The 21,332-nt window shown below is 37.6% G+C and overlaps 3 protein-coding genes across 6 annotated transcripts; 1 reads left to right on the forward strand and 2 right to left on the reverse strand.

Annotated features, from left to right (window-relative positions):
* Positions 1–136: 136 nt before the first annotated feature.
* Positions 137–19,282, forward strand: LOC108735307 (dynein heavy chain 3, axonemal). Of its 3 annotated transcripts, XM_018467225.2 has the most exons (51): positions 138–587; positions 758–856; positions 920–1,160; positions 1,233–1,371; positions 1,421–1,782; positions 1,847–2,171; positions 2,225–2,432; positions 2,522–2,730; positions 2,802–2,992; positions 3,057–3,241; positions 3,311–3,573; positions 3,630–4,007; positions 4,068–4,267; positions 4,329–4,506; positions 4,572–4,834; positions 4,891–5,092; positions 5,148–5,279; positions 5,341–5,732; positions 5,795–5,963; positions 6,020–6,213; positions 6,268–6,396; positions 6,464–6,665; positions 6,732–6,962; positions 7,024–7,611; positions 7,675–8,007; positions 8,069–8,275; positions 8,332–8,544; positions 8,606–8,791; positions 8,856–9,082; positions 9,140–9,314; positions 9,374–9,610; positions 9,667–9,906; positions 9,968–10,128; positions 10,184–10,610; positions 10,705–10,908; positions 10,966–11,609; positions 11,678–11,883; positions 11,938–12,836; positions 12,900–13,036; positions 13,101–13,275; positions 13,336–13,542; positions 13,600–13,807; positions 13,884–14,134; positions 14,199–14,356; positions 14,409–14,568; positions 14,638–14,826; positions 14,884–15,092; positions 15,153–15,363; positions 15,856–16,790; positions 18,454–19,070; positions 19,130–19,282. In XM_018467225.2, exons 1-49 carry the CDS (start codon positions 281–283, stop codon positions 16,150–16,152), a joined length of 12,348 nt encoding a protein of 4,115 aa, XP_018322727.1. In that variant the 5' UTR covers positions 138–280; the 3' UTR covers positions 16,153–16,790; positions 18,454–19,070; positions 19,130–19,282. The 3 variants fall into 3 exon arrangements, with proteins under 3 accessions (XP_025837070.1, XP_018322727.1, XP_025837069.1); XM_025981284.1 differs by having other exon boundaries at positions 758–1,160; XM_025981285.1 differs by lacking the exons at positions 13,600–13,807; positions 13,884–14,134; positions 14,199–14,356; ... (5 more) ...; positions 18,454–19,070; positions 19,130–19,282 and having other exon boundaries at positions 137–587; positions 12,900–13,023; positions 13,336–13,534.
* LOC108735325 lies at positions 16,272–18,635 on the reverse strand. 2 transcript variants are annotated; one of them, XM_025981288.1, is made up of 3 exons: positions 17,200–18,635; positions 16,633–17,145; positions 16,272–16,575 (listed from the first exon to the last, which is right to left on the reverse strand). In XM_025981288.1, the coding sequence occupies exons 1-3, from the start codon at positions 18,617–18,619 to the stop codon at positions 16,298–16,300; spliced, it is 2,211 nt and encodes a 736-aa protein (XP_025837073.1). In that variant the 5' UTR covers positions 18,620–18,635; the 3' UTR covers positions 16,272–16,297. The 2 variants fall into 2 exon arrangements, with proteins under 2 accessions (XP_025837073.1, XP_025837072.1); XM_025981287.1 differs by having other exon boundaries at positions 16,633–18,635.
* A 235-nt stretch (positions 19,283–19,517) lies between the features above and the next one.
* LOC108735395 lies at positions 19,518–21,245 on the reverse strand. Its single transcript, XM_018467340.2, has 2 exons — positions 21,108–21,245; positions 19,518–20,916 (listed from the first exon to the last, which is right to left on the reverse strand). The coding sequence occupies exons 1-2, from the start codon at positions 21,132–21,134 to the stop codon at positions 20,455–20,457; spliced, it is 489 nt and encodes a 162-aa protein (XP_018322842.1). The 5' UTR covers positions 21,135–21,245; the 3' UTR covers positions 19,518–20,454.
* Positions 21,246–21,332: the final 87 nt, after the last annotated feature.

Raw genomic sequence — 21,332 nt, forward strand, 5'->3', positions numbered from 1 at the left:
AAATAAAATATTTTTAAATTTTTGGGCGCGCCTTTTTATCATTATACCATTTAAAATTTAAAAAACAATAGCAAAATACAAGGTATACTAATTTATAAAAAATTAAATGGAACATTATGTCATTTATTATCGATTTAATTAATATGTACCTATGGAAACCGTATACAAAACAATTTTATTTAGACAGACATTTTTGCCATGTCTGTTAAGCGTTAAAAAATAGTATTATTTTACTGGAAAAGGACAGTTTAAAAAAGAATTAGACTATTATTTAGTGAGAATGAGCGATAAAGAGTCTCCTCCACCATATTACAGGCGCGAAGAAACCAAGCTGCCTTATTTAGACAAATGGGGTAGAGAAATGCTAGCCCCCTTAAGGATGTACGATCAGTTTGGTCGCGAAAGGATCCCTGAACGACCTCCATTTTTACCAGACGCAGGACCAGAAGTGTTCCCGGAGCCATCCACTTACGTTAAAAGGGTGCGCGAAATTCACGAATACGAGCCCCTATTCGCAACTAAGTCTTGGACTAAAGCCATTCCAAAAAGACACACTTTTGAATATTATAGGCCTAGTGAAACTATTGGTAAGCCGTAAAAACAATTCGAAAAACTTTTTTGATGTTTTGTTGTCAATAAATTTTTTTACCTACTGTCTTTTTTTTTGTTTCGTATTAACAATTCGTTTAAAATTGCTTGGCAATAAGAACGAAAAAAATGTTGATATACAAAAGAGTATGTATATGTAACGTTTAAGGAGCAAATTACACACCTTCGGCGCAAAAATTCAGGATTCAAGATATGCCTCCGCGTAAAAAGAAGAAAAAGGAGGAATATGGACCTGTAGGGCCTGACGGTATTTTTATTAAAGACGCTATAATAAATCACAACCGTATTAAAAATTACATTTTAATCCAAGGTAAACTTCGGTTCCCTCCCCTGAAAAATAAAGCTCAAATTAAAGCCGAGAAAAAGTGGCTAAAGGAGCTTGAAAAACGCAAAAAAGGCGAAGTCAAAGGACTCGTAACGCTTCAGGAGTTATTAAGTGGGGAATACTGGAAAAAAAAGGAAGAAAAAAAGGAGAAGATAGAAAGGATAAAACAGAAGAAATTGATTAAAGAAATGGAGGAAGAAAGGAAAAAACTGCTAGAGGAAGAGATGTACATACATATCCAAACTTATTGTTATTTAAATTAATGAAGTATTTGGTATAATATTGCTGTTTTTTTCAGGAAGCTTGTCAAACTTCAGGCAGAGTTACCAACACATCCTGATGACCAAAAAAATCAACTTCTTACTCAAATAAATTCAGAATTAGCTAAGCCAATAAGGGAGGAAGACGTTATAAGAATCAACTATTATTTAACAAAGGTTTTTAAATATTTTTTTAATTCGCTTTTATTTAGAATCTCTTTCTTAGGGAATGGAACCTCAATACATATCCCCATATGACAAAACTTACTACAACGAAGCGAAAAATAGAATACCACAACGGTACCAACTACTCAAAGATTACGAATTCATCAAGAGGACGTATCTCCCTGATCTGATCAAATTTTACGACGATGAAATGCGTGTAAATCTGTTCAAGTACATCCTCAAAGATCCTACCGAATGGAGGAGACTCAGAATCGTGACTTTTCCTGTTCATTACCCGATTTTGGTAATAAGGGCACCGGTACCGTGGCATGCACATTACACCATAGCAAAAGAAAGGATACTCATGAGATGGAATGTAGGAAACATTGTCCTTAGAGAAATTACGAAATTGTGGAACTCACAGTAAGAACCACTACCCAGAAAATGTAATAATGAGTCTAATTTTTCAATGCCGTAAATTGCATAGGTACCAAAACTTGTTAATTTTGCCGTGGCACAGAATTGAGGAGGACGGTCCCTTGCCAATCACTCCCCGCGCTCTAGAAGACAAAGTACGAAATGTTTGCAGCGAAGTTAAGGAGATGTTGCTGCAGGATTGGCTGGGAAAATGTGCAGACATCGTTCTAAAATATAGGAGCGAGTGGAAGAACAAGATTCCGAAGAATCCTGGAGATACCGTGGACAACATTAACAGATTTTTTGACTGCATTAACTGCTTATTATCTTTACAATTGCGAAAATTATTAATGAAAAGTTTGAATCACTTTTTAGACTATATAATGAAGTACAAGGTGAGCACGAATTGTTAACAAATAACCAGGATTGAGATATTTCCAATTTTTAGGATGGTAACGATTTTGGAGATGTGTACGAAGACTTGACATTGATTAATATTCCTTTGGTAAAGGTGTCTGTAAAACCCGTTTTGGGAACTACAGAACTGCATCTAGATCCTCCTATCGACCAAATAAGGGAGCTCTTGCGTCTCATATTCCTTATGATATTGGATGTTAACAAAAAAATACCTCGACTTGAGAACATCATTTTCCCAGGCTAGTTACTATAAGAATATTTTAATAACAATTAGCTCTCTTAAATTTTTGAAAAAAAAAAAAATAACCGGCTTTTTATTGTTTTGAAGAATTCAAATTCAAAGAAGCGTACTTGTATTCGGTTGGAGAAGAAGAGGTTGCTTATATAATCAAGAAAGGTATGGAAAGCTTCGAGACCAACACAGTGGGTCCTGAGAAGTATCTGACCATGTACCAGGACTATTTTTACATTCTTATGGGAGAAGCCAAAGTCGAACTTCTTGCATTTTTCAACCAAGACCCGTTTCCCTACTTAAAGGTCTTCATAACACACATATACATTTTCACCGTTACAATCAATTAACAATTGTTTATTTGAAATTCGTTTAGGATTTCATGAAAAAAATTTACTATTACGACGATCTTAAGAAAGAACTCATCAAGTTACGTAGATCAATACCATTAAATATGTTGAGCCTTGAATGTGATATTTTAAATGACACCCTGTATAACGTCATAGACGGCCTGAGGCAGTACATTGTTGATTATTTCATTAACGAAAATCATAATCACAATAGAAGGTAATTAAAAGTAAAAAAAAATTTAGATACGACCGCTAAACGATTTAATTTTTTTTAATTAAAGAATATGCGACACTTTTGACGAAATGTCCCAGAAAGTCAGTCAAACACCGGAAACTGTACCGGAACTGGTCGAACTAATGAATTACGTCGCTGAGAGTCGCGATGTTACAATGTTCAATTTAAGAGAAAAAATACGGCTAACAGCCGAATATGTGCTTTTCCTAATGGAATGTGCTCTTTTAACCAGTAAGTCCCCTCAAAACAAAAACAGTCCGAACAATACTTTTACTCCGCCGGTCTTCATTTTCTTTACAGCCGATGATATAAATTTGAACTGCAGAGTTTTTGTTTGGCCAAAAGACATGGAGAATGTTATTCAATTGGCCCTTCAACGGCTCAATATGAAAAAAGATCAGGCAGAGATCGCGCTCAAGAACAAGATCATCCTGTTCGACGCCAAACTCCTCAAACACCAGAAACAACTGAACGTTTTCAAGAAGAAGGATCCTCCAGTGTTGACGCTCGAAGAGATGCAAGAATGCAATGAAATGGCTGACGTGATACTACAAAGATTACAAGTATTACACGACCAAAGTATATTCCATACCTTTTCACATTCATAAAACGATTTTAGGAAGATAAGCAAGAAGCAGAACTGCTTAACGAAGAAGAACAATATTTGGACATGGATTCTTCGCCATTTTTGAACTTGTACGAAATGCTTAACACCGTGGATCCTTATGTGAAATTGTGGCATACAGCATACGAATTTCACGTCAATTATGACGTCTGGTACTATGGACCATTTGCTGCCCTTGACGCTGACGCTGTGGTCGAGGAGGTAGAATCCATGTGGAGAACTTTATACAAATTGGCAAAAACTTTTTCGGACAATCCGGCAGCAAGAAGAATAGCCGAAACCGTCAAGGCGAAAGTAGAAAAGTTCAAACAATTCAGCATTGTGTTGCAGACAATTTGCAATCCAGGAATTCAGGAGAGACATTGGGAAAAGGTACAAATTACACGATCAAAAAAAAATAGTTCGTGGTTTAGAAAAGATATGCTTGTTTAGATCAGCGAAATTTTGGGGTCTCCTATCATAATCACACCCGAGACGACTTTAAGCGATATGATAGAAGCAGGACTGCCCAGGATTTCGGCCCAACTAGAAGAAATTTCTGGAGGTGCCACCAAAGAATACGCTCTCGAAACCAACTTGAAGAAGATGAAAGAGGAATGGGTCGACATCATGTTCGAATGCGTTTTATACAGGTACAATTCACATTGCAACTAACGAGATTCATATAACATTACATTTTATCTTAATCTTTAGGGACACTGGTGTTCATATATTGTCAGCAGTTGACGATATTCAAGTACTATTAGACGATCACATTCTGAAAGCGCAGACCATGAAAGGATCTCCTTACATTAAAGCTCTCGAAGAAGAGATGAATGCGTGGGAAGAAAAGCTACTCAAGATGCAAGACATCATCGAAGCGTGGCTAACAGTAATAAAGAAAAAGGACAACTTTTCGTTTCTGTGTGTGTTAATGCTATTGTTTTGCTTTATCAGTGTCAAGCTACGTGGATGTATTTGGAGCCAATCTTCAGTTCTGAGGATATTATGCGTCAAATGCCAACTGAAGCCAGGAACTTCAAGCAAGTCGATAAAGTGTGGAGGATAATAATGGCAAACACTATACTGGACACCCATGTTCTTGTCGCTACTGAATACAGGAACATGTTGGGAATGTTGAGGGACAATAACATGCTTTTAGACGAAGTCCAGAAAGGTCTAAATGATTATTTAGAGAAGAAGAGGCTGTACTTCCCAAGGTATTACCAAAGGGAGTCAAGTCCATTATATTTTTTTGCTTGTCTATTTTGTTTAGATTCTTCTTCTTATCGAACGACGAGCTTTTGGAAATTCTGTCCGAAACCAAGGATCCTCTGAGAGTGCAACCACATCTGAAGAAATGTTTCGAGGGAATTTTCCTTTTGGAGTTCACACCTGCTGGAGAGGTTATCGGGATGATAAGTTCGGAGAAAGAAATCGTTCCCCTTAGCGGAAAAATCGTACCAGCCGAAGCTAAAGTAAAAGATTAAAGAATAACAAAATTGTATTTTTGTAACAACCCGTACGTTTTAGGGAATGGTCGAAAAATGGTTACTCCAAGTGCAATACCTGATGATCCAGTCCATGAAAGATCTTACCACAGAATCCGTTCAAACTTACGCAGAAACAGATAGGAGAAGATGGATCTTAAGCTGGCCCGGACAAGTATAAACACGTAATAGTGATAGAGCGAGTTTTTTAATTTTGAAATCCAAATTCATTTAAGATTGTCCAATGCGTCGACTGTATAATGTGGACGACAGAAGTTACAGATTCGATAAAGTTCGGACGGTTGAAGGAACAAGTGGAGAGATGTAATGATGTCATTCAAACGAGCGTCAATATGGTTCAGGAGAAGCTGGAACCCGGAAGTCAGATAACAGTAGAAGCTCTCATAGTTATCGATGTCCACGGGAGAGACGTTGTCAGAGACATGGCAAATAAGAATGTGAAAAGTGTGGCAGACTTCGAATGGATTTCGCAAATGCGCTACTACTTCATTGAAGAAGAAAATTCTGTTAATGTTTGCATGATTACGACAACGGTGGCGTATGGTTTTGAATATTTGGGCAACATTGGCAGACTTGTCATAACACCTTTGACGGACAGATGCTTCAGGTACTTATTTCTATAAAAAAGAAATATAAACATCTCGAAAAATCTTTTCCTTTCTTTTATAGAACTCTAATGGGAGCACTGAAGTTGAATCTGGGCGGAGCACCTGAAGGGCCTGCAGGTACTGGAAAGACAGAGTCGTGCAAAGACTTGGCCAAAGCTGTCGCAAAAAAATGTGTAGTTTTCAACTGTTCAGATGGTTTGGATTATAAAGCTTTAGGGAAGTTCTTCAAGGTGCGCTTAATTAACTTAATGGTCCATGATCAAAAATTCGTATCTATTTTATTCAGGGTCTTGCTCAATCCGGTTCGTGGGCGTGTTTTGATGAGTTTAACAGAATCGAGTTGGAAGTATTATCTGTAGTGGCACAACAGATTTTAAGTATTCAAATGGCAGTGGCGAGCCACTTGGAAAAATTCATCTTCGAAGGGACCGAAATCACTTTGGATCCTACATGTACCGTATTCATTACGATGAATCCTGGGTACGTAACAAGCCTTTCGTTATTCAATCTGTCCTAATATTGATCACTACATAGGTATGCTGGAAGACAGGAGCTTCCCGATAACTTAAAAGTACTCTTCCGAACGGTAGCCATGATGGTACCGGATTATGCGATGATAGGAGAGATATCTTTGTACTCTTACGGATTTTCGGAAGCTTCAAGGTATGACACGTATATACAACAGTATGCTGATATTCACTATAAATAATAAATGCCCTTTTGTTGGTAGTTTGGCTCAAAAAATCGTGCACACCTACAAACTTTGCTCCGAACAACTGTCGTCTCAAAATCATTACGATTACGGCATGCGGGCGGTCAAGTCAGTTTTATTGGCCGCGGGAGCGTTGAAAAAACAATACGGATCTTATCTCGAAAGTCAAATTGTATTAAGGGCGATCATTGATGTTAACATGCCAAAATTTTTGGCCCAGGTATGATTTACGCATAAGATGAAATTAATCAATTGTACAAATCAATAAAAACAACTGCGTCTGTAGGACGTTCCGTTATTCGAAGGGATTTATTCAGACCTGTTTCCTGGAGTAGAACTGCCCAAATTCGAACGAGACGATTTGTTAAGGCATCTAGGGAAAGTTTTGGAAGACAAAAATTTACAGGCAACTCAGTGGTTTATGGGAAAGTGCTTGGAGATTTACGAAATGATCTTGGTTCGACATGGACTAATGGTTGTAGGGGAGACATTGGGAGGTAAAACGTCCGCCTATCAGGTAAACGACATGCTCAAATTAAACTCTAAAAACAATACTTATACGCTACAACGAATTTCAGTCACTTGGCGAGGGTCTCACGAAATTGTCTGAAGACAGGAAGGCCAAGTTAAAAGAGTATCGAGTGATATTCAGGATAATTAATCCGAAAGCGATTTCTATGGGCCGTTTGTACGGCCAATTCGATCCAGTTTCTCATGAATGGTACGACGGCGTTTTAGCGACCACCTTCAGGGAATACGCCATGGCCCAAACTATAGACCGCAAGTGGATCTTGTTCGATGGCCCGGTCGATGCCGTCTGGATAGAAAACATGAACACCGTGCTCGACGATAATAAAAAACTTTGCCTCATGTCGGGCGAAATCATTCAGATGACGAATAAAATGAATTTGATTTTCGAACCGGCCGATCTAGAACAGGCTTCTCCGGCCACCGTATCGCGTTGTGGAATGATTTATTTCGAACCGCGACTCTTGGGCTGGCAAGCATTCAACGAGTCGTACATTTCAAAAATTTCCAACATCCTCATCCCCGAACAAGTTGACATGTACCGCGAAATTTTAGACTGGCTTATACCCTGCTCTTTTGAATTCATTAGTAAAAATTGCAAGCAGTTTTGCGAAATCTCTCAGATCTTCCTCTTCCATGTTAGTATCTGTGAAATATGCACATGAAATTATCAATACCGACTGAATTTTTAATATCTGCAGCAATTCACGAAATTCCTTTCTGCCTTTATCATGAACGAGAGTCAAGTGAGTACCATTTGGCTGCAACTTGCTCTGGTCTTTTCAATTCTATGGGGATTGTGTTCGGCCATGACGGGGGAAGGAAGAAAGAATTTCGACGTGTTTTTCCGAAAACTGGTAACGGGAGACGATAAGAACAATCCCAAGCCTCAGGCTTTCCGGTTGCAAAAGAATCAGCTGTTCCCCGAAAGGTCTAGTATTTTTGAATGGGTCATCGATAAGAAAAACAACGGTACTTGGATTTCGTGGACAGAAACAGTCGATAAACTCCAGCAAATCCCACAAAATGCAAAGGTAGATGCAACAGTAATCGCTATTATATTTATAAGGGTTAAACCATTCTTAATATGACTAGGTAAGTGAAATCATGATCCAGACGATGGAGTCGTGTTGTCAGAAGTATTTCCTCAACATGTGCCTGAACAATAAACTTCCGATATTATTTGTTGGGCCAACCGGAACAGGGAAGTCGGCAGCTGTTTTGGATCATTTGATCAATATGAATAAGGACAGATTTTTGCCAAACATTGTCAATTTTAGTGCCAGAATTAGCTCACAAATGGTAAAACGAATCTAATGCAAAAAGCATCAAAAGATCTCACAGTTTATATATTCCAGACACAAGAAATAATAATGTCCAAATTAGATAAAAGAAGGAGAGGTGTTTTTGGACCGTCGATGGGAAAAACGTGCGTGCTATTCGTGGACGATTTGGGAATGCCCCAAAAGGAACAGTGGGGGGCTCAACCCCCTATAGAACTTCTTAGGCTCTGGATAGACCATGGACACTGGTTCGATAAGGACACTTCAATGCTCTACTTAGTGGATATGGTAAACCGAAAAACTCATCACTTAATACATGATAATGTTATATGTTTGCATTGATTTACAGCTGTTTGTAGCGGCCATGGGTCCTCCTGGAGGAGGCGCCAACGAAGTAACTCCAAGACTATTGCGTCATATGCAAATTATCGGTACAGATTCCTTTGAAGATGCGACACTTAGCAAAATATTTCTTGCAATTCTCGATTGGCATTTTGATAAAGGATATGTCGAAAATGTCTCCAGACTTTCGAGGGTAAGATGGGAGTGAAGTCCCAATTTTATTTATAAATTATTATTAAACAAATAATCGATCTCAGATGGTAATAGCTGGAACTTTGGAGGTTTATAAAGAGGCAATCACAAATTTTTTACCGACACCTTCCAAGTCTCATTACACTTTTAATTTGAGAGACTTTTCGAGAGTTATTCGAGGTTTACTGTTGGTCCCACCAGCGAGAATGACGGAAGGGGACAAGTTGGTTAAATTATGGATACACGAAACCTATAGAGTGTTTCATGACAGACTTATTGACGATGGAGACCGGTATTATACAGTTACAAATGGTTAAGCCTTTTCTAACAGGTCTTTCCCAAATTTTAGGAGTACATTATTTCAAATAGTACAAAAATCATGTTACGACAATCTCAGACAACACATGCATAAAATATTGGAGAATTTGATCCCTGAAGGAGAAGAACTTGCACCATCACATGTTCGAAATCTGTTTTTCGGAAACTACATGGAACCAGAATCGGACAAAAAAGTTTATGATGAGGCATGACAATTTTATCGATACTTTACGCTACAGTTAAATTTTTTAATTTACCTTTTTAGGTCATGGATTTAGAAAAACTTATCGAAAACATGGACTATTACCTATATGAATACAACATGATATCAAGATCTCCTATGAATCTTGTCATGTTCAAGTTTGCTATTGAACATGTCTCCCGCGTTTCCAGGATTCTCCTTCAGGACAATGGTCACGTTATGTTGGTCGGAATTGGAGGATCTGGACGACATTCCTCAGTTAAACTAGCGGCTTTTATGGCAGAATATTCAATGTTCGAAGTAAGCGCATTATCTCCATATTTTTGGACAAATTTAATTTTCGTATATTACATCAGATAGAAATATCCAAAAACTATGGATTTAATGAATGGAGAGATGATATTAAAGCCCTTTTGACCAGGGCAGGTTGTGAAGGGAAGCCCATAGTTTTCCTATTTGGCGATACTCAAATTTCTGACGAAACATTCACGGAAGATATCAACATGATCCTGAATACAGCAGACGTACCGAATCTGTTTGCTCCCGACGAAAAAGTAGAGATTTTAGAAAAAATGCAGGCGGCCAGCAGGGACTCGGTAACAACGTTATAAATGAAAACTTTATCGAATATTTAAAAAACGACAAACCTATTCGCAGGGTAAGAAAATAGAAACGACCCCAGTGGCTCTCTACAATTACTTCATCGAAAGAGTTAAAAGCAATCTGCATGTGGCTTTGGCCATGAGTCCCATTGGAGACGCTTTCAGAGTGAGGTGTAGGATGTTCCCGTCATTGATCAACTGTTGTACCATCGACTGGTTGGTGTCGTTTTGTAATAATTTAACCAATAAATAAATTATCGATCCTTGTAAGGTTCACACTTTGGCCTGACGACGCGTTAGAAAAAGTGGCCACCATGTTCCTTAGTCAGACGGACATCGACGAAGAAATGCGAGAAAAGTGCGTGATAATGTGTAAGAAATTCCACATGACTGTCCAAATGGCAGCTGAATCCTTCTACGAGGAACAGAAGCGAAGAACATACGTCACACCAACGTCATATTTGGAGCTGATACTGACCTTCAAAAAGTTTTATTATCAGAAAGTCGATCAGATAACCATGATGCGAAACAGGTACGAAATCGGACTGGAAAAACTCGACTTCGCAGCAGGACAGGTTAGCGTTATGCAGGACGAATTGATACAGTTGCAACCAAAACTGGTTGTCGCGTCTGGCATCACAGAAAAACTGATGATCAAAATTGAACAGGACACTGTGATCGTTGAAAAACAAAAAGAGGTAAGTTCCTACACAGAGTGTGGAATCAATAAACCTCAAACATTGATTTCCTCACCTATCGATGGAAAATGAATCACTCTTCTGTATTATTTAGATTGTTGCGTCTGACGAAGCTTTGGCCAACGAAGCAGCTGCTGCAGCTCAAGCTATCAAGGACGACTGCGAATCAGATTTAGCTGAAGCAATTCCTGCTCTAAACGCTGCACTGGATGCGTTGGACACATTAAAACCCCAGGATATAACCCTTGTGAAATCCATGAAAAATCCACCGTATGGTGTGAAACTTGTTATGGAAGCTGTAATATTATTTTTGTTAAAATATTACGCTAGATAATTAAAAATACGAATCTCACAGGTTTGCGTAATGAAGGGGATAAAGCCGGACAGGAAACCCGATCCTTCGACTGGAAGAATGGTCGAAGATTACTGGGGTCCATCGGTGAAGCTGCTGGCTGACATGAAGTTTTTGGAAAACTTGAAAAACTATGACAAAGACAACATCAGTCCTGCAATTATGAAGAAAATTCGGGACAGATATATCCCGGATAGAGATTTTACACCAGACAACATTAAGAATGTATCGACGGCCTGCGAGGGTTTGTGCAAGTGGGTGAGAGCGATGGAAGTATACGACAGGGTGATAAAGATAGTAGCCCCAAAACAAGAGAGGCTTAGGGCGGCCGAATCGGAATTAGCTCTCCAAATGGAAACGCTCAACGCGAAAAGGGCTCAACTTCAAGGAGTTTTAGATAAACTACAAGCTCTAAATGATGAGCTGGCCAGAGAAACAAAAAACAAGAAGGATTTAGAAGACGAGATCTTACTTTGCTCTCAAAAACTCGAAAGGGCAGAAAAACTGATAGGAGGACTAGGCGGAGAGAAGACCAGATGGTCAGAAACTGCAGCATATCTCCATAACTTATTGGGTAAAGTGATAGGCGATGTTCTATTGTCTGCGGGTGTTGTGGCATATTTAGGAGCATTCACTGTAGACTTTAGGTAAACATTTTCATTATATCGTATATCCTATCGTTCAATCAAAAACCAAAGATGAATTTCCTTTGCAGAACTAAAATTGTCAAAGACTGGAATATATTTTGTACGGATCTTTTAATTCCTTGTTCAGCAACATTTTCTTTGGTCTTTACTATGGGCGAACCGGTCGAAATTAGAGCATGGAATATTGCTGGATTACCAGTGGACAACTACAGCATAGAAAATGGTATAATTGCTACAAAAGCGAGACGATGGCCGCTAATGATAGATCCACAAGGTAAAAGAAATTTTACCTACAGCAATAGAGTAGAAATCTAATCTATTATTTCAGGTCAAGCCAACAAATGGATCAAGAATATGGAGAAGCAAAATCGACTTCAAGTAATAAAACTAACAGACGGTAATTACGTGAGAGTTGTGGAGAATTCTGTGACTTTAGGTATACCTGTTCTTCTGGAAAACATCCTGGAGGACATTGACGCTGTTTTGGATCCCGTGCTGATCAGAAATATTTATAAACAGCAGGGAGTATGGTACATGAAACTGGGAGACAACGTTCTAGAATATTCGTTCGATTTTCGTTTTTATATTACGACCAAATTAAGAAATCCCCATTATCTCCCTGAAATTGCTGTGAAAGTTTCACTTCTCAATTTTATGATAACTCCTCAAGGTTTGCAGGACCAACTATTAGGAATCGTAGTGGCCCGAGATCTTCCAGAGTTAGAAGAAAAAAAGAATGTGATGATAGTGGAAAGTGCGAACAATAAGAAAACACTAAAGGAAATCGAGGATAAAATATTGGAAGTTCTCTCTTCATCCGAAGGCAACGTATTGGAAGATGAAACGGCCATAAGAATCCTATCTTCGAGTAAAGTACTTTCCGAGGAAATTCAGGCAAAGCAAGTGATTGCGGCACAAACGGAGATAGAAATTGACGAAGCCAGGAACCAGTACATACCAGTTTCGAAACATTCGTCCATCCTTTTCTTCTGCATTTCGGAACTGGCGAACATAGATCCAATGTACCAATACTCTCTCATTTGGTTCATCAACTTATATAATCAGTCGATCACAAACAGCGAGAAATCACCCGAGATTGAACAGAGAATAGTCAATTTAAATAGTCACTTTACCAACAGCATCTACAGGAATATTTGTAGATCTCTTTTTGAAAAGGACAAGTTGATTTTTTCCCTAGTTCTGACGGTGGGAATTTTTCGATCGAAGGTAAAACTACCTTATCGTTTTCTTGTTACGAAATAAAGAATTCGATGTCTGTCTTTATTGTAGAAATTAATCAGTGACGAGGTGTGGAACTTTTTATTAACCGGCGGAGTTGCTTTGGACAATCCCTATCCCAATCCAGGACCTGGATGGTTAACAGACAAGAGTTGGTCTGAAGTTGTCCGAGCAAGTAACTTACCTGGGCAAGTTATCAAAATAAATATGCACCTATTACTTTTATCACGGTATTATTATTTATTACTGTAGATTGGACAAGTTCAGAGAGTCCGTAGCTCGCAATGTGGAGCAATGGAAATCCTTTTACGATGCCCCCAATCCCCACGAAACGCCTTACCCTCAGCCAATGACTGAAGTATCGGGTCTGGAGAAACTGGTGGTTTTGAGATGCATTCGTCCAGATAAAATAGTACCAGCTGTACAGGTCTATCTACTTTTGTGAGTACTGATAAAACAATTCTAAAATTGCCCTTTATGTTTTCAGGCGTATATAGGGGAAACTATGGGTCAGGCATATCTGGAACCGCCGCAGTTTAATTTAGGAGAATCTTATTCTGATAGCAACTGTTGCTCACCGCTGATTTTCGTACTGTCGCCCGGTTCTGACCCGATGGCTGGCTTGATAAGGTTCGCAGCCGATCTGGGAATCAAAAAGACACACTTGATGACCATTTCACTAGGACAAGGACAAGTGTGTAATTGTTTAATGTTACTCCTCCCTTTCTATCACATCTTCTATTATCGTTAGGGACCAATCGCGAGCCACATGATCGACGTAGCGCTTGTAACTGGACAATGGGTTGTTTTGCAAAACTGTCATTTGGCCGAAAGTTGGATGAAGGAACTGGACCGAATTTGCAACGAAGTTATCATACCGGAGAATACGCACACTAAATTCAGACTCTGGCTGACCAGTTATCCGAGTAATGCCTTCCCCGTGGCAATTCTTCAAAACGGTACGTAAACATATTTTTCATTGTTAATTAAGCTGTATGACAGATAAGTCTGACTACATGTATCGATTGATTGCAGGGGTGAAGATGACAAACGAAGCCCCCAAAGGTCTTAGGTTGAACTTGATGAGATCATACACGAGTGACCCTATATCTGACCAAGAGTTTTACGAGAGCGTTCCAAATTGGAGAGCGTGGCAGACATTATTGTTTAGTCTATGTTTCTTTCATGCTCTCGTCCAGGAGAGAAGAAAATTTGGTCCTTTGGGATGGAACATTCCGTACGAATTTAATGAGTCAGACCTGAGGATTTGCGTTCTTCAGTTACAGGTGGGAATTAATTTGGTTTTTGGAGCAATTCACAGTGGCTAATTTCATTTTTTCTTTCTTTCAGATGTTCTTAAGCGATTATAGGGAGGTTCCTTTTGAGGCATTAACTTATTTAACGGGAGAGTGCAACTATGGAGGACGAGTTACCGACGACAAAGACAGAAGACTGCTCAATTCGCTTTTATCAATTTTCTATTGCCCTCAAGTTATCAACACTCCTAAGTGGGTTCTGTCATAATACATGTAGTGATAGTAAATTTGTTGATCCTTTTAGATACGCATTTTCTCCGAGTGGAATCTACTACATTCCGCAAGATACTTCACGAGAGGGTATAATAGAATACATAAGATCGTTACCTTTGATACCATTACCAGAGGTTTATGGACTCCATGAAAACGCAGACATCACCAAAGACAACCAGGAGACATTAAATGTGACGAAAATATAATACGACAAATAGAAATAGAAAATTCCCGGCTATAACGAATCTTTTTTTTTTCAGCTTCTCAACGGAGTCCTACTAACGCAAACTCAAATAACCGCAGGAGGTGCCGGTATGGATACAGACGCGACTGTTGTGGAACTGGCCAAAGACATCTTGGGAAAAGTCGAAGAACCTTTCGACATTGGAGCAGTGAGCGCAAAGTATCCAGTAATGTACACAAATTCGATGAATACAGTTTTAAGACAGGTATTAGAAGTTCGCTACACCATGACTGGATAAATTCAAAGTAGGCAACTATTTTAGGAGCTGATTAGATTCAATAGGTTGATTGTGGTTATCAAAGCGTCTTTGAAAAACATAATAAAGGCTGTAAAGGGCCTCGTGGTGATGAATCGCGATTTGGAGGGCGTGTATCAAGCCCTGGTCGTAGGAAAGGTACCTGGACCATGGATGAGCAAAAGTTATCCCAGTTTAAAACCACTGGGCTCTTATATCAACGATCTAATCCTAAGGCTCGTACTTCACATACTTCATAAGTTCCTATCAACATACAACATTTCTTATGTCTTTAGGTTGAAGTTTTTACAAGAGTGGATAGACAAAGGACCGCCCAACGTTTTCTGGTTGTCTGGATTTTATTTCACCCAGTCGTTTTTAACTGGAGTTTTGCAGAATTACTCAAGGAAAAAAGTCCTCCCCATTGATTGGATTCATTTCGAATACTATACAACGCAATACGAAACAGATGTTACCGAAGTCTTAGAAATTGGCGTATTTATCAGGGTAAGTTAACATCATTAGGGTAGGTTAACACATATTTATATAAGATATATAAATAAGTATTTCGTAAATATACCTCGTAATTAATTAATCACAAGCAGCAATGCAGAGAGGAGGAAGAAGAAAGTATATTTGTGGACGTGAGTAACAAATTAAGATTATAACTTAATCGTTGTCTTTTTCAACAACTTGGGCAATCAAAATCGTTAAATTGTTTTTTAATAAACAACAATAAATTTATGGTCGACATTTTAACCAAATCACAAGCTATAATTTCAAACTTTTTACGCCATAACATATGTAGGTAAATAAATCATCGAACAAACCGAAGTAATTGGCAGTACACCGCCATCTATAGATATTTACTGCTAACTGTAGTATTTTGTATTGTATCTACATGCCAAACTGAATCTGCGACCAACTTATATACGTGATAAGCACGTAAATCAAACGAACAAAAATCGTTAAGCTACTAAAATTCATTTTCAAATTTAGGGATTATTTCTGGAAGGCGCCCGATGGGATCGTCAATTACGTCGCCTAAACGAATCGTATCCGAAAATTCTGTTCGACACAATACCAATAATGTGGCTAAAACCAGCAATTAAAGCCGAGTACAAGCCTAGAATGTCGTACACTTGTCCCCTGTACAAGACCAGCGCAAGAAGGGGTGTCCTGTCGACTACAGGACACTCCACTAACTTTGTCATGTATGTTATTCTCGATTCCGACAAAAAAGAAAACCACTGGATCAACAGAGGAGTCGCATCACTATGTCAACTCGACGATTGACTGAATTTTATACATGTATATATTTTTAAATAAAAGTCCGTAAAAAATATTTAACTTTGTCATTTTTAATTGTATATAGTATTGGCGATTATACACAATAAATTTTTGAGCAACTCCCCCCATTAGTTCTGATGTTTTAACCAACCTATTTATGTACACACTTCATCTTAGTAGTAGCACCGTTAGAATCGATAATAATTTTTCTGGGGGTAAACTGCTTAATAATTTCATCTTTATCGGTTTCTATTTCGGAAGAATCTGTACGACTCCTTATTGATCCCGTAGAGCACTTTTCTTTCTCAGGTTGTTGTTTCGATTTCTTGAAAGGTGAATTTTCGTTTTGTTCGGCGTTTTCTTCTTCTTCAAAAGCATACTCGCCTTCTTCAGGTATGTTTTGAATACTTGACATATTCTGTTCGTAGTCTGAAAATAAACGCGTCTAAAGATTGCAATCTTACAGATAGTGGTATTGGTACAGACAACTCTGGCGTTGGTCCAAGCCACGTGGAGAGCCACAGTGAGCATTTCGACCTTTTTCCCTCCTCCTCTGCCTGTTACACACGAAATGGTCAGATCTTTTCTGTTGGACAACATAAGGCGGTAAATCTTGCTGCAACAGTGAACAATTCGTTTCTGTGGTACGTTGTGCCGAGTACAAAAATGGTTGTTGTTGTTGTTGTTGAGTGGTTTCTTGACTGCTAAGAATAACGTTTCCGCAATCACTGCATTCCCTTTGGTCGTCAGATGTGGCTACCTGATATTCGTTAGAGGAGGAACTAACAAGGTTTTGAGCCTCCTTAACACAAGAGATGCAATTTTCATTTTTTGTTAGAGGAGGAGGAGGAGAATGATGACTTGAAGATCTTTTGATTTGACCTCGAACCGCCGTCGGTATACGAGTCTGTGACATTTTTCTGGATTCATCTCTTTTGTCAGATGTGGAGTAGTCCTCTTCCAAATCAAAACTTTGGGTCGTAGATCCAGTATTTGTGTCTAAAAGGAAACGAATGGGAGAGGAATTTGGGCAAGTGAGGAATGATGACTTACATCTGGGTGTAGTTTCTTGAGAACTATCTCTTTGAAGCGTTTCCATAAGTTCTGTCGTATAATTTTCGATGTCCCTTTGAGATACTAGTGGTGGATGTAATGCCTGTTCTTTGTCTTTACTAACGGTTCTGTGTCTTTTGGAACAGTGTCCAATTTTTTCGTGACACTGAGCTACTTTCTCGATATTGGTATCTGTTGATGTATCTTGTCGAGTTTCACTATTGGACGTTGTTTCTCTAGTAGAATTATCCTTCAGACTTTCAGAAATAGTCAAAGGAGAGAATGCTTGGTTTTTGAGAATATCGATGACCTTTTGAACAGGCATCATTTGATTTCCTTGCAACAATTGTTGACCAATGATTGCATATAGAGCTTGAAAATTATCGTCATGTTCTCTACCATTCCCTTGATGTTTGGGATCATTACATACGGTACTGGTTTCAGTGCCAGATGAATTCCTTTGAATGGTTGGTTCTAAGTCTGTTGAGGCGTCGCCCATTTCAAATTTGTTACCTTTACATTTGTACTTTTTCTTTGCAATATTCTTTTCTGTGATAAAATTTCCCATCACGGTTGTGGAGACGGTTTTATGTTCATTTTCAGATTCATCAGTGACGGATACTGAATGAATGGTTCTTGCCGCGAGTTTTCGAGAAATTGGTGCTGATTTTGTATGAATTTTGGCTTCATCTGTACTACTGGTCAAAATTATAGACGATTTTTTGTTGTTTGGTATGCAGCATCCACTATCCTCTACGATTTGACGATACTTGTCTTCTTTATTGAATACTACTCCTGCATCTCGATTATTTTTCCGACTTGTACAGTGAGAAGTATGTGCTTTTTTCTTGTCATAAGTAGTTGTTGTTCCAGGACTTTCTGAACTTGGTGAAGAACCGTATATTTTCTCAGGGGATTCAGACTTTCGACATATACTACTTGCTGTATGAGGCCTAGATGACGATTTTTTATTTTGTTTTAACGAGTCTTCCTCAGATCTCGATTTTGAGGTGCAATCCCCATGAGAACATTTGGAACACAAACCCTCTTTGTTTAAAGCCGTCAAAGAAGAAAGCAACATAATAAAATCAGGCAAATCAGGCATGTTCACGTTGATTGTGTCTTCAGATTTCGCGTGGCATTTAACGCATTTCTGATTATTCGTTTTGGTGATATATTCGTTGATTATGGCGTGACAAGAATTAATATAGTTAATCGCCTTTTTATAATTAACAATCGTCTGTTGATTTACAGGTTCGCTATGGTTTAATACGTTCGCATCCAAAAGTTTCAGTTGGAAACAATTACGACAAGAACAGGTTTTATAATCGGTGTTTGTTTCTACGCTTTTCTTATCTGATTTACTACTGTCCCATAAACATCTTGGTGTTTTAGTTTTTGAACAATTTTGAGATTCCATCGCATAAAATTTCACTCACACATTACCACTTTAAATTAACACTTTTTACACTCACCCCCATAACCAATGTCAAAATGACACAATTAAAACCTTTAGTACCTACCTAATTACATGCCACCCCTGTAAAATTTATAAAAGTATAATTTCAAAAATTCTGCCTATTCATGGATGAGATGTACTTACAGCGTAATTTGATAAACAAGGTGGAGCAAGATTTTTTTTATATCTCTGACTTTATTGCTTTAAATAAAAACTTAAATTAATTATTTGTAGTAACCTATTAGTTTGTTTTATTTCTGTCAAAATCTGATGTTAAATTTCATACAATTTGATTTCGCTAAATTTTGTTTGTGTAATTAAAAATTAGTTGCTTATTCTATAAATATGAGCGACGGAGATCCCCCACCAGTTCCCCATGGACCTCCAAAATCAAACCCGAAACCTATGCCAGGTAAAATTAGTTAACATGAAAAACATGCGATTAAGCCCTTAACATATCAATTATTTTAGGGTTTAAGCCCACACCAGGCCCTCCTGCTCCACGCATGATACATGAAGATGAGACTAAAGAAAATTCAAGAAACAGGCGTTGATATGTTAGAAATAAAAATTTGTTCAATTGCTTGAACAATTTGTAATAACGTGAATAAAAATTTAAACCAACTCAAAAGTTCTTTAAAACTTTTCTTGATTCGTTTTAAAAAGGATGCATCTTGCACGTAAATTAAAATTGGAGTAGGTTTGCAAGAAGACTGTGGAAATGGGAAATTTGTGTGGTAGAAGTAAAAAAGGTGTTCAAATGAAATGAAACAGAAGTGGGAAACACCTCTTCTAAATCGAACTAAAGCATGTATAGCTTCGTGTTAAAAGAAGTGTGCCCACTTTTCCTTCTGTTACGTGTTTTTTAAAGTAATTTATTTCGCTCGGTTTTCACTGATATCATTTGATTATTTTTGCTTCAAAAGACGCTATAAAAGTTCAAAATTTGTACTCAACATCTTAATTCGAAAACTGCAGCTAGCTGAATACTAATAAATGTGTAATCTAAGTAATAAATATTGATATTAGTGTTGGTAAATGTGTCATTACAACTTTCTATTTTAAACTGTTATTATTACTGTGTTGTAATACGGTTATTCAATCAAAAACAAACATAAATTATTCTCTGGCATATATCGTGTATCATATTAATAAGATATAAATTTTGTAAAGGGTAACTAAAATTATTATGCAATATAACGACGAGACGATATAACGATGACGATCTATCACATAAATGTACGTTACACATAAAAAAGTGTAGCAAAAAATATTAAATTAACACATTCGTAAGCAGTCACATAAATAAATTATCAATAGATTTTTTGATTTCCCCAAACGAAGTAATAATAAAAAATAAGTAACACTAAGTTGCTTTTTTTAAACAACTACTCAACAAAAACTATATTTTTCGCAACTAAAGTGTATCCACAAACTTAAAAAAATTGTACGGGGTGATTAGGTGAAATGTAAACTCTTGATGGTGCTACAGGGTAAATTTAGTTCTACTTTTTAATACTGTATGTCAAATTTGGTTACACTGGCGCAGAATTGAGCAGAATGTTAAAAAAACCCCTGTACATCACATGGATTAGTTCAATTTACATAAAAAAAAAAAAATAAAACAATAACTGGATCACGTTTGTAGATTCTTACAATGGTAAGAAATGCATATTTATAATGAATGAGACCAAATAAACGTTTTTTAACACCTAACAAATTGAAAGCTGTGAATACTAACTTTTTTAATTTTTCTTGAAAAACTTTCAATCACTTCAGATGAATAGAAGCTTGTTCTATTCAGCTACTTTAAGCTTTTCTATGCAATTTGATACAACTTCTATTTCAGGTACAAAGTTGCTCCCTGTTGTCTCTGCCACAATGTTCTCCAAAGATTTTGCCTTCTTCAGTTGAGCAAGTTCGAATGTTTGTAAAAAAGTTTCCTCAACAACTTTCCTCACCACACTACTCGACTCTTCATTGTCATTATTCTCTGACTTTGTTCTGTGCCTCTCTTCACGTTTTGGTATTTGATAAGGCTTATATCTTACATGGGGTGTGACTGGCCTCACTTGGAAACCAATGGACACATTCGAAACGTATCTGGTGTTAATTTTTAGCATTTTACACAGATTTTGCTGATGGATTTCGTTCAGGTACTCTTTACGCGAATTAGTGCACGTTGCCAACATTCCAAGCTCATGAAGAGCACTATCTAACTCTGTTAAACGTACTGAAGGAATAGCAGAATTCGAAAGCTGAAACCAAAGTTTACAATCTATGTAAATACTACACAATTACACGTTACATTACAATAACACGTTCTTAACATTCATAAGCAACAACACATGGTATTATTTAAACAATTTCACTGGTTTACACTGTAATATATTAAAAAGAAAGAAACACTGACATGTGTTGGATACAGTAATAGTAAAATAATCCATACCTTTATCTGTAATTCATCGCACTGCATTATATATCCACTCACTACTTTTTTCGTATATGAATTTGCAATAACAAACGATTATTAACATAAACTAAATATGTTTATTTACACCGTTAGTGTGATGATGACCTTCTATTACAACAAACATATGTACAAGCATCAGATTCAGATTGTTGACAATCTACTGCGTATATAACATTATCTATGGTATACGACAGATACTTT

This window comes from Agrilus planipennis, unplaced genomic scaffold, assembly GCF_000699045.2.
Source record: "Agrilus planipennis isolate EAB-ADULT unplaced genomic scaffold, Apla_2.0 scaffold5, whole genome shotgun sequence".
Classification (NCBI taxonomy): Eukaryota; Metazoa; Arthropoda; class Insecta; order Coleoptera; family Buprestidae; genus Agrilus; species Agrilus planipennis.

Excerpts from the sequence above, each read along its gene's own strand:
- LOC108735307 (XM_025981284.1), top strand. The coding sequence starts at position 281 with ATGAGCGATAAAGAGTCTCCTCCACCATATTACAGGCGCGAAGAAACC. Across the intron at positions 6,666-6,731 it reads TGCCAAAATTTTTGGCCCAG|GACGTTCCGTTATTCGAAGG; the intron begins GTATGATTTACG and ends CTGCGTCTGTAG. Across the intron at positions 8,276-8,331 it reads CCAGAATTAGCTCACAAATG|ACACAAGAAATAATAATGTC; the intron begins GTAAAACGAATC and ends TATATATTCCAG.
- LOC108735325 (XM_025981287.1), bottom strand. The coding sequence starts at position 18,619 with ATGGAATCTCAAAATTGTTCAAAAACTAAAACACCAAGATGTTTATGG. Across the intron at positions 16,576-16,632 it reads CTTGGACCAACGCCAGAGTT|ACTACGAACAGAATATGTCA; the intron begins GTCTGTACCAAT and ends GTTTATTTTCAG.
- LOC108735395 (XM_018467340.2), bottom strand. The coding sequence starts at position 21,134 with ATGCAGTGCGATGAATTACAGATAAAG. Across the intron at positions 20,917-21,107 it reads GCGATGAATTACAGATAAAG|CTTTCGAATTCTGCTATTCC; the intron begins GTATGGATTATT and ends CTTTGGTTTCAG.